The sequence below is a fragment of the Euprymna scolopes genome, chromosome 11 (assembly GCF_053919585.1).
Source record: "Euprymna scolopes isolate OS-2025 chromosome 11, ASM5391958v1, whole genome shotgun sequence".
NCBI classification, from domain to species: Eukaryota; Metazoa; Mollusca; class Cephalopoda; order Sepiida; family Sepiolidae; genus Euprymna; species Euprymna scolopes.
In genome coordinates this window covers 110,733,691-110,746,593 of record NC_136492.1, presented here as the reverse complement: position 1 = coordinate 110,746,593, position 12,903 = coordinate 110,733,691, and the positions used below count along the sequence as shown (strand labels likewise).

At 37.6% G+C, this 12,903-nt stretch overlaps 1 protein-coding gene across 2 annotated transcripts in view; it reads right to left on the bottom strand.

The window, feature by feature from the left end:
* LOC145288074 (sialate O-acetylesterase-like) overlaps positions 1-12,903 on the bottom strand; it is a 43,218-nt gene that overhangs the window by 19,663 nt on the left and 10,652 nt on the right. For both annotated transcript variants that reach the window (XM_080136132.1, XM_080136131.1), the window contains exons 3-4: positions 5,995-6,133; positions 3,156-3,330 (exon numbers count right to left, since the gene is read on the bottom strand). In XM_080136132.1, coding sequence (XP_079992258.1) covers positions 3,156-3,330; positions 5,995-6,133 — 314 coding nt within the window. The remainder of the gene's footprint in view (positions 1-3,155; positions 3,331-5,994; positions 6,134-12,903) is intronic.

Genomic DNA, 12,903 nt, shown 5'->3' with positions numbered 1-12,903 from the left:
TCAATTCACCTATCTGAAAGAAGGTAGGCCTATGTTTTTGATCCATGTCACTGCGCTGAAAAACTGGGGAGGGGGTCTCCTCAGTTATTCGACAACCTTCCCAGAGCCGGTGAGATCACCAAATTCTCCAGTTTACAAACCTACAGGATTTATTTGTGCTTACAAGTAATACCTGAAAATATGCACGCATGTCCAAGCTTTCTAATATGTGAATGTATAAAAGACGGACTTACAAAGATGTATAGAGGTACACTGAACATAACTCATATGGGCATAGCAATGGCTACATATTGTCTCAAAATCACCTCCGTGGAAGTGGCCTGGTAGTGTAGAGATGACTGCATGTCATAGAAAATAGAAGCAGCAAACAAACGAATGTGGTTGTCATTGTGATTAAACCGAAAATAAGAAAAGAGAGGATTCCAGAAGTCATCAAAATGCCTCTGAAGTAGGTCAGAGGTTACATCATCTGAAGCGATAAGAATAGTAGTCTGTGTCATCCAAATAATGCAAACTGTTCATTTTAGCTGCTGGCTATTAAATCTAAACTTAATCCATTATATTATTATGACTAGGTTAGATATAAATATTGATCTTTTTTCACAGCGTCCTTTTTTTTTACGTGTGTTAATTAAAATGTATATAGCATTATTAAGAAGTTTTAACAGGATATCACCAGAAAATAATTTAAGTATTGCATGCATATGTTGTATGGCGGGGTTGTACATAACAGGGATGAGATGTTTATAATAGGAGATAGATTATTGAGAGATGCAATGAACAGTTCTTTAAATACAAAGGGGGGATACATTATTGATGAGGGGAATACAGTCAACACTTTGGAAAGGGTTTGATATAAATTCATTATACAAGATGAAGACAAAAACACATTACCTTGCGATTGATGAAAAACAAAGAGAAAGGCTTTACATAACAATATGAAGACATTTATTTTCAGCTGGTGATGAGAATAGTGAGAATCTGATGCCATGTTAGATTGCTACATTTTGCCTTCTTCCCTCGCTTCCTGAAGGAGCTTGGGCTAACTCTCTCTCCAATTCGAACTGAACTCTGACTCTCCTGTCTCTCCTCTTTCAACTGCCAAACTGATTTCGAACCCTAACTTAACTTTATATATTGAACCTATATTTCTTTGTGACATCATTACATGGCCAACATGTTGATGTTTTGCACGTGGATATTACATATGCTTCCAACACATGTCCTGCGATACAAAGGATATTCCTTAATTTGATTGTTCATTATTCCTGCTCTGATCTAATTTTGTTTTATAATTATACTAACTACAATGGATAATTCCACTGCATTCCTGAAATCGCATCTAAATGACAATATGTATTCATTTTAACTTTTGAGACTGGTTCAATTCCAGCATTCTCCTTTAATAATCATTATCTTCGACTGTAATTACTTTGTTTCTAACTGTAAACCGAGAGTTGTCTCCTTAATGTACAACACATATAAGGATTTTAAAAAATTACTAGGTCATTTAATGGGTGCATGATTAGCTTAACCGATATCTTTATAGACTATGCAATCGGCTTCGAGGTGACTTTAATAAGTTTCCAGACTTATTTTTTTTTGTATGGATACTTTTATTGATAGTGCATACATGAAAGTCTAGTCCCTTTTGAAATAATGCACTTGCTGTACCATTCCAACTTCTGGAAGGTCCCATGGAAGTCCTCTTGTGTGAGCATGTAAATGACCCTCATTACAACCTCTTTCATCTCCTCAATTGTTTCATAATGATAGTCCCTAAGGCTTTCCTTGAGCTTAGGAAATAACCAAAAGTTGCAGGAAGCATGGTCTGGACTATAGGAAAGTTGAGGTATTGTCTTGATGTCCATCTTGGTCAAATAGTCTGTGACAAGAATGGAGTTGTGGACTGGTGCATTGTCCTAGTGAAAATCCCACTAACCCTATTTGAAGAGTGCTGACCTCTTCTGACAAAATTTCTTTCTGAACTCCCTTAGAACCTCAACATAGTATTCCTTATTGACTATCTGTCCAGTGGGACCCAGTGCATGTAGATTATGCTTGTGCTGTCAAAAAAAGGGATCATCATAAGTTTCTGGGTGGATTTGAACTATCTGGCTTTCTTGGGTCTGGGAGAGACAGCATGCTTTAACTGAGAAATCTGTCTCTTGCTATCTGGTTCATAGCAGTAGATTCAGCTTTCATCACGGGTCACTAGAGCATCAAGTACTGCGAGATCTGAATTGATCAGCTTGACCATCTCCCTGCTGTCATACAAAAATCTGGAAACTTATTTAAGGCACCTCGTATGTGCAGTCTGATATTTAGATCATTACAATCATAATAATACTCTCAGGCAATGTCATGTTTATGTGTACGTTATCACCACCAACCAATTAAATAAAATCCCAACCACAGAAGATGCAATGCAAAAAAAAAAAAAAAAAAAAAAAAATTTAATTTCATTTGAGGAACTTACACCGCCATCTGAATTATTTACAGTAGATATTGTGTTTCGACATTAAATAAGTAAAAAATGGCTGACTTACTGGAAAACAGACAAACATTACAATTTCATTAGAGAAATCTTCCTTCCTACACTCACTGTTACGACCTGATGATACAAAAATAATCAAAGGACAAAGTATAACTGCTGTGGTGTGTCCACCCTATGGATAATAATGAACTCTTCCATTTACTATAAAGAACGGAATAATATGTCTTTCCACATCAGCACAAAGTTATAAACGAGTCATGCATATGCGGCAGTCGGTTTGACATATAATCACACTCTTTATTTGTTGTAGTTGATTTTCTGTTCAATATATTTCGTTTCCACTAATGACCAAATTGTGCCTTTATTCTTTATTATTTTTATAATTACGGGACCACAACAATAACCTTTAACATTTATTTAACAACTTACAGACTAAGTAGAAACTGCTGAATTGCGTGATGGTTTGAAGTCTGTGATTGTGACACATTTTGTTCACCTCTCAAACTGACATGACGGACCCTGCTCTACTCAAGGGCAATAACTCTGCTTTTTTCAGTCTAAGGGAAATAACTTTATTATTTGTTTTTATTTTTCTAGGCAGACACCTAATATTAACAGAACTTTTTTTTTTTTAAATAAGAGAAACTCATTTACTTACTTTTCTTTTATTTTACATTGTTTCATGACGTCAGGAGATGACCAAGCTTGAATATATGTCCCTTTAACAGAAGAGCTGATCAGACCAATAGGATAGTTATGCATTTCATACAAGCGTCGACCAAACATCCAACAAACTGCAGAAAAATAAGTCCAATCTGGGCCAAGGATTTGATCTGGAAAGATTTAAAGTTGTTTTTTGTAATTTTTTTTTTTTTTTAATCGATATAAAGATGTTGCTGTATAAAGATTTTTTCATTAATCAGAGAAAAGGTGCGGGTAAATATTCAGATATGTTACAACAGAACACCGACCACTCTAATTTGTTTTTTTTAGGGGTAATCGAGGTCGCTGACAACGAATATGATACTCAAACCGAGGGCAGATTTATCGTTTGCATGGTATTAACCCCTATACCCACGAACTACTTTCCGCCATTTTACAGCTTCCGTTTACGATACGCTCGTGCGGCAGCATAAACAACGGCTTGTTTCACCTAGGAAACTGCCTTCTCACATGGCGTACCAATCTTTCGCAGAAAATTTAAAATTAGATGAAAAAGAAATAAAGAAAGAATAGAAAAGCACACCAAGTTGTGTGTGTGTGTGTGGGGGGGTAATTTAATTTATTTTTATTTTTTTCCAGAACATAGAATTTTCTAATTTTCAAAAATAAATTATAGCACTTTTTGGGTGGAAAATTTAAAATTAGCTGAAAAAGAAATAAAACAAGAAAAGGTGCGGAGAGAGTGGGGTGGGGGTGGGGGTGCTGGGTAATTTAATTGTTTTTTTTTTTTTCCGGAACATAGAATTTTCAAAAAGTAACGCACCGACATTTACCGATTAGAACACCATTTAACATTTTTTTAAAGATTTTACTGTTTATATTGGGGGCGCGAGCGGGGGGGGGGGCGCCCCAACACCACAACTGCCCCCAATGCAAACAGTAAAATCTTTGAAAAATGTTAAATGGTGTTCTAATCGGTAAATGCCAGTGCGTTACTTACGGAAAAACGGTTAACTAAACTGCAGAAGCATCTATTAAGCCACATAAGTTTTATAAATCCCCCTCCCGCAATAAAAAGAACGAAAAACATAAAAATGTTTGGTGCTTATGTTTTTGTAAACCGCATTAAAAACTATGTGAGACAAAAAAAAAAAAGAAAAAAAGGTCCCCCAATTTGTTGTACTTAATTGTAAGTCATTAAAAAATGTCAGTCCGTAATTTTTTCCACCCAAAGTGCTATAATGTACTTTTTGAAAATTTGAAAATTCTATGTGCCAGAAAAAAAAAAAAAACAATTAAATAACCACCTCCTCCCCAACTTGGAGTGCTTTCCTTTTCTTGTTTTATTTCTTTTTCAGCTAATTTGAAATTTTCTGCGAAAGATTGGTACGCCATGTGAGAAGGCAGTTTGCTAGGTGAAGCAAGCCGTCATTTATGCTGCCTCGCGCGCACGTAGCGTAAACGGAAGCTGTAAAATGGCAGAAAGTAGTTCGTGTGTTCAGGGGTTAATACCATGCAAATGGTAAATTTGCCCCAGTTTTGATTAGCAGATTCGTTGTCAGTGATCTCGATTACCCCTAAAAAAACAAATTAGAGTGGTCGGTGTTCTGTTGTAACGTATCTGAATATTTACCAAATTGTGATACATAATTTTTAAATACGTATTATTTGGGCTTTTTGGACTACTGTTCTCATCTTGTTCGATCGATGTAACCTTTGACATTGTTCAGATGAATCTTGTCGAACTTCAGAATTTTTCTGTTGAACTCGACAATCTGCACGGAATATTGAACAAAACCATTTATTTAATACCAAGAGTAGTATGCTCTCGTTCTGTCAGCCATGACTGGATAGAAATCCTAAGTAATTCACAATTGTGTTTTAGATCACACACACTGAGGACTGAACCTTCAGAATAATGTCACTTTTACAATTCAATTTTTCCAAATACTCTAACCACTGTGCTACGGGGCCAATCCTTATCTAAAAAAATTCAGAAATGTAACTTTTAAAAAACAATATTTTTTACCTCTAAAGGATGTTATGTTTTTCGTCTTGTTCCCTGGTTCTCTGACTGTACTAACATGCAGAAACTTAAATGTAATGTGAACAAACATCTTGCTGTACAACTCCCCACTTAAGATGCCTGTGTAGGCATGCTCCATCCCATAATTTACAGTAGCCATCTCAGTGGCAATGTGCCTTGTTTGGGGTAAATTGCAGTTAAAAAAATAATATTATGTCTCACGTGTTACTTTCAAAGTTACAACTTTTATAATTGAAGTCACCGGATAAAAACAAAACTAACACTTCAAGTCAGCTGCTGCTGCCGATGTTTGATATGATGTTGCTTGGTAAACAGATAGGCACACTTAGCAGTTAGCATATTTCGCCATGACAAATTGAACATACTTGCAAAATCAATGTCCATTTTACAAAGATTTTGAAATAACTTGTTTCTGCAATAAATGTTCTTTCCTAATTTACCTCTAACTTTTATAATTTCCTTGAAAATAAGACAACAACAAAAATTATCATCTGGTTTTTATTACAAACAATACTAATACTTCAGTCGGATGATGATGATGATGATGATGACGATGACGATGATGATGATGATGATGATGATGATGATGATGATGATGATTACGTTCAATGGAATGAAAACTGATTTACCTATCTTACCTCTACACACATAAATATACTAGCTGAACCGTGCCCGGTGTAAGGATAATACAATTACGACCAAGGGGAGCTAACTGCTTTTCTGTTTCAGCAACTGGCAAAAAATTTTATTTTTAAATAAATAATAATAAAAAAAAATATGATTTAACCTGGTGCAGCAACAGACCACGGTTGTCTAATTTGGACAAAGTCGTTGTAAGGCACATTAGAACCATTAAGGCCAACAGTAAACACACGAATACCTGGATAAGAGCTGGATGCAGCACCTTCTTGGGTGCCATTGAATGCCTGAAATGAATTAAAAACATTTGGAAATAGAAGATGATTTTTCACAATTAAATAAAGATGAGTGATAGAAACTCAAGCGAGTTGCTAACTCATTCAAACTGAAAAAATGTGTTCTCATAGAATTCCAGTTCAACCATTGTACATCTGTTGATCTAGCTAAATCGTTAGGCAAACTAATACAATTCATGTGCAGAGGAGAGCATGGAGAGAGATAAGAAGAGAATGACTTTTAATGCTGGTAAAACCCACAAAAGTAAAAAGAAAAAGAAAAAGAAAAAAGAAAAAGAAAAAGAAAAAGAAAATAGTAAAAATTCTATAACATTTTTTATGTTTGAATAAATTTCTTGAAAATTTATTAATTTTTATACTTCAGCTTTATCAGGCAACTTAAGGTTAATTTAATGACATGCATTTGCTTCACACCATGGCGCCAATATATATATATATATATATATATATATATATATATATATATATATATATTACTGACCTGTACTTGTTTCATATCATGTCACTGACGTACGATATAATATACGCACACACACATATATATGATATATATGTATTATAACATGACCGTCTAGAGGAGCGATACTGCTCCCCATTGGGGAGATTAAAATCCCCTAAAACCCTGGGTAAGGTCGAGTAAATATGCTGAGATTGTCCATTAAACGTTGATTGAATCTCGGACAGCGATAGGTGACCCATAAAAAGGGACGAATTTATTGTGCTTTGTAAAAATAGATATTTTATTGTTTTATAAAATGACAGGAAATGTCAGAATAATGTTGAATGAAATTGTGCAGACGTCCAGGCTCCCTGAGTGACAGGAATGACCTTTTGGGGGCGTGTAAGAGAAATTTAGTTTTGGTCCCAGATTCGCAGACTATGGACGACCTGTTGAAATGCACACACGCAAAAGGGTTGGGTATTCCCCGTTTGATGTGTTGAATTCTGTTTGGTTGGGCGGATCGTCCCGACCAACCCTGTTACCTTAGTATTTAAGCAAATACCCAGGCCGAATTAGACTGATTGAAGCCAAATCTTGAGAAAAACACACGCTTCAAGAACACCACAAACCCCCCCTCCATCTATCCTGACCGCCATCGTAAAGAACAAAGAATAAGATTTTTGGAGAATCTTGATGTTTTTGGTGTAATCAAACTGAACGATGTATATATGTAAAAACTTGTAATTTTTGTGAAATTAACTTTTTCATTGTTAGAAACCCCGGAGTCTGTTTTCCTTTCCTGGCATACATGCAAAGCTTATTGATTTTCAGCAGAATCAACACAAAATCTGAGACGCTGAGAATTTATGAGATCTCCCAGAAGAAGACGATCACGACCATTTCATTTTTGATGAGGTCAGAGACCATCTGCTGACCTGGGTGGGAGAGGCTTACAGTATGATATATATATGATGTATATGATATATATGATATATTATATGTTATGTATATCATGATGATGATCATCATGCAGTCTGTCAGTCTTGATGATGACTAGTCGGGGCCTCAGTGCTTTATCCTTCAGTGTTGGCATAGTCCTCTTTCTGTGTGAAATATCCGGTCACAGGCACTGCATATGTGGGTACCGGGGTTGTGTCATCTATAGTGTCTCAGCTCTAAGGCTTCTCCAATCTTTCTCTCTATTTCTTTCTTTCCTTTGTGGAGACTGTTCCGCCAACCACTCCTTTCTTTGGCTTGTTCCTCCCAACTCTCGACATTGATGTCCATTGCCTTCAGGTGCCGCTTTGTAACATCTTTGTAACGAAGCTTCTGACCTCCTACCTTGCTGGTTCCATTTTCCAGTTCCTTGTAGAAAATCATCTTTGGAATTCGGTTGCCTTCCATTCTAGCAATGTGCCGGGTTCATCGTAGTTGCATAGTAGCAAGGGTAGCTTCCATGCTATCTAGGTTTGCTCTCCTGAGAACTTCCATGTTTAGTATAAAGTCACTCCATTTGATCTTCATGATCCTTCTCAGGTGTCTCTGTTGAACGGCTTCCAATCTCCTTATGTGTTCTCTATACAGAGTGTAGGTCTCTGCTGAGTACAGCAACACTGACAGGACGATGGTTTTGTAGACTCTAGCCGGATACGGGCCCTTGTCCAGAGCCTCTTTTCTAGCTTGCCAAAGAAGGCACATGCACTTTGGATTCAGCAGCTTATTTCTTTGTCAGCACGGTTATCAGTGCTTAGAGTGCTTCCAAGATATTTGAAGTTTTCAACAACTTTTAGCACCTTGCCGTTGATTGTTATTATAGGCTCTTGCGGGTCGTTGTTATCACTTCTGTCTTCCCTATGTTGATTTGTAGGCCTATCTTCCCGGCTGTTTGAGAGAAGGTATCAACTATCCTTTGCATCTGAGCTTGATTGTGAGCTATCAGAGCAGTGTCGTCTGTCTAGAGTAGTTCTGTTAACAGCTCCTTCCTTGTCTTGGTCTTCAGTCTTGCAAGGTTGAACAGTTTCCCATCAGAACGTGTGTGAATGAAGACACCTCCTTCGATGCTTTGATGAAGCAGCATTAAGGCAGTTGTCAGAAATAGGGTGAACAGTGTTGGGGCCAGTACGCAGCCTTGTTTGGTGCCGTGGTTTACTTCCAAGAGTTCACTTTCTAGGTTCTCTACTACAACTCTCCCTTGTGTTCCTTCATGAAATTGTTTGATAATTCCCACAAAGTGATCAGGGCATCCAAACACTTTAAGGACCTTCCACAGCATTTTTCAGTCAACTGCATCAAATGCTTTACAGAAGTCTACAAAGACTATGTAGAGCTCCCGGTACTGTCCAATGGCTTTTTCTTGAATCTGCCGTAAGCTGAAGATTATATCTATTGTAGATTTTTCGTGCCTGAATCCATACTGTGATTTGGTTAGGACCCTTTCCGACAGTCTCGTTAGCCGAGCTTGCACCACTTTAGCCATTATTTTTCCGGCAATGGTCAGCAAGGATATACCTCAATAATTGCTGCAGTCTTTCAGGTCACCTTTGTTTTTGTAGATTGGGATGATCATGACATCTTTGAATTCTTGTGGCAGCGTTTCTTGTTGCCAGCATTTTGCTATTAGTTGGTGAAATTTTTTTCATGAGTTGCTCTCTGCCGAACTTGTATACTTCATTATATATGTATATTATATATATATATATAATTATGATATATACATATATTAAATTTAAAAAAACAAGGTTATTTAATATATTTAATTGCTCTTCTTAACAGTGGGCTTTTTCTATTTTGATAAGTTTTGTGTTATTAAAAATTAGTTTGATAACCTAATTATATTACACACACACACACACACACACACACACATATGTATACAGATAGAGAGAGAGAGAGAGAGAGAGAGAGAGAGAGAGAGAGAGAGAGAGAGAGGGAAAGAGAGATAGAAAGACTAGCAGGTCAAGATAAAAGAGATTAAAAAGTGTGTGTAACCTTTTTATATTAAAACTTCTATCTGTCCCCCTCTCTCAATCCGTCCCTCTATCTTTCTCTGTTTCTTTTTCTCCGTTTTTCTATATACATTTCTTTTTTTACATGGGGGTCACCACTTATCAAGGCCCGAAGGCCACTCAGAGATAAGGGTTATTGCGTGTACAGTAATCAATGAGATAGTATTGTAGTAATCATTAGTATTGGGGGTTTTGATAGAGTGTCTTACTTAAGGGGGTGGTTTTTCAGGAGTTTGTTTATGTTAGACTTGAAGACGTCCAAGTTGTAGTCAGGTGGGAAACAAACAAGCGGCAGAGAGTTCTACTGGCGTGCAGTTCTAAGAAAGAAGCTTTGCTAATGGAATCTAAATTTGGATTTAGGCACAGATAAAGAGTGGGGAAAATTATTGACCGTAGTTTCAGCCAGACGGGTGTTTCTCGTGAAAGATTGGCGAGGGTGGACGAGGGATTGGAGCTCAGACAAGCACCTGCCATGGAAATAACGATAAAACAAAGACAGACTCGCAACGTCTCTTCTGTGGGAGAGAGGTTGCAGGGAAGAGAAAAGGGCATCCCCCACTAAACCACGATGTCTATTTTGTACTCTGTCAAGGCAGGATAGGTTGTTTTTCTTCCATCCTCTTTTACCTTCATCCAACCTATTTCTCTTTTTTGTTTCAATTTATTGAAAACAATGATGTAAGTCATTTCCTTGAGCTTTCAGTTTTAAAATTATTGCTCTCGGGCAATACCTAGTTTCTTTTCCATCTACCACTTCAAAAATATAATTAAATTTATATTTGTTTTAGTTTATTTCCAGGCAATGCTGAGTTTCTTCTCTTTTTCCTCTCTTTAATAATATAATTAAACTTATATTTTTTGACTGAATTCCTGGGCAACGTTGTTTCTTTTTGTCTTCCCCTTCTCCGTATAGCATATATAATATTTAATCTGTACTACTGAATTATTGTACATACCTGCTCTACAGTGGGTGCGGCTTGATTATGCAACACCTAACTTTTTATATAACTCCTCAAACATGTATTTAATCTTGAAATTTTTCTTATCAAAGCATTATTTTTATACAAACTATCATGTACTTATGCATTAGACCCTAAACATTTTAATTAAATTTACTTTTTTAGACAATAATAACTTTTTTGTACAATGTTGTCCGGTTATGTAAAAGGTAAAAAAATAATTGTTGAAACAAGTACAAAATCAAAATGAATACAACACACGGTAAACTACAAAATAAAACTAAGAAAACAGCCTCCTCCATTTTTGAAGATTTTAAGATTTTGTCAACGATAGAAGTAAGTTTTTGGACTTCACACGGCTTAATTGATCTACAGGTTTCCACTACTACATTCCAGAGAGCATCCATCAGTATAAATTCTCTGCTTAATGGTTGGGACACAAATTTTCGATTGGGCTGTTGGGAGGCCAAACCATCAATGAAACCGTGATCCCTTAACCAACTCTAATGGGACTTGTACGCAGGTGCATTTGTGGTGTGACTGCCTCCGGGAGCGGTAGGGCTCCCCATTGGGGGAAGATTAAGACTCCCGAAACACTGAAGAAGGTCGGGCAATTATGCTTGTATTAATTGTTAAGCATTATAGTGTGCCCGGGGCAGTGGAGGCCAACCTTTTTTTTTTTTTTTTTTTTTTTACACAGTAGTCACCACTTATCAAGGCCCAGAAGCCACTCAGGGATAAGGGTTATTGCAAGTACATTACGTTAGTGTGGAGATTTGATGAAGTGTTTACTTAAGGGAGCGGTTCATTAAGAATTTGTTAACGTTGGACTTGAAGATATCCAAGTTGTAGTCCAGAGGGAAGCAGGCAGACGGAACAGAGTTCCACAGGCGTGCAGTTCTAAGAAAGAAGCTTTGTTCATGGAATCCACGTTTTGATTTAGGCACAGATAAAGAGTGTGGGAAATTTTTCACAGTGGATTCAGCTAGACGGGTGTTTTTCGTGAAAGATTGGCAAGGGAGCACCAGAGATTGGAGTTCAGACGAGCACCTGCCATGGAAATAACGATAAAACAAGGATAGGCTCGCAACGTCTCTTCTGTGGGAGAGAGGTTGCTGGGTAGAGAAAAGGGCATCCCCCACTAAGCCATGAAGTCTATTTTGTACTCTGTCAAGGCGGGATAGGCTGTTTTAGCAGCTCCTGCCCAGATATGGCAGCAGTATTCCATCCTTGGACGTACTTGGCTTTTATATAGATAGAGAATTGCATCAGTAGTGAGATATCTTCTGGAGCGGTAGAAGGATCCCCCCATCTTTCCAGCGACCTTGGCAACAGACTTGATGTACGTGTTCCATTTCAGATCAGGAGTAAAGGTCAAACCCAGAAGTTTGTCAAAACACGGGGCCTCTCCCAGACGAGAGCCATCCATCCCAATTGATGCCAGATGGGGATCAGAGCGTTGATGATGTAAGGATAGGAGTTTGGTTTTAGATGCATTAAAGGTAACCAGCCACGTCTTCCCCCACTGAACCACGCGCTCGAGATCAGAGGAGAGAGAATCAGAAAGAACTTTGTCATTTACAGCCTTTGATGTGTTGCCGTAGATAGTCGTGTCATCAGCATAGCTGTCAACGAATAATTTAAGTATGTGTTTAGGGAGGTCATTGATGTAGATCAGAAAGAGAGTTGGGCCCAGGATTGACCCCTGAGGGACTCCAGCATTAATACTGCAGGCCTCCGATTTTTGTCCATCGACCACTACTCTTATGAGCCTATCAGAGAGAAATGATTTAATGATTGAAAAAACATTTCCAGTTATACCATAGCTGGAAATCTTGTGAAGTAGACCCTTATGCCATACCTTGTCGAAGGCCTTTGATATGTCAAGAGCAATTGCCCTAGAAAGGAAACCTTTGTCAAGAGATTCACTAATCTTGCTGAAAGGAAGAGTTAAGTTATGTTTTTGCAAAGCCGACATATACATTTTATTGTTGGTGGAAAAGTGACAATTTGATGTCGTTTTGAGAACATAACGAATATGATTTAATTTCTGGGGTCAAACGAAGGGTTACGGATTGGGGCAATCTCCCTATTCTTGGGAATCACCAGCACATACGCTGGGATCGAGAATTTCCAAGGATGACGTATTGATTGGCGATTGGTCTAGGGAATAACCTACCCTACCCATCACCTCACTATATAAGCGCATCCCCGGGCAGAAATCAGTTAGTTGGAGACTTGAAGCTAGGTCTTGAGAGAACCTAACACTAATCGAAGAGTTGCTGCCACACCTCTTCCACCGTCTGTCACTACCACAAAACATGGAGAGTAAGATTTGATAGTGCATTTTGTAAG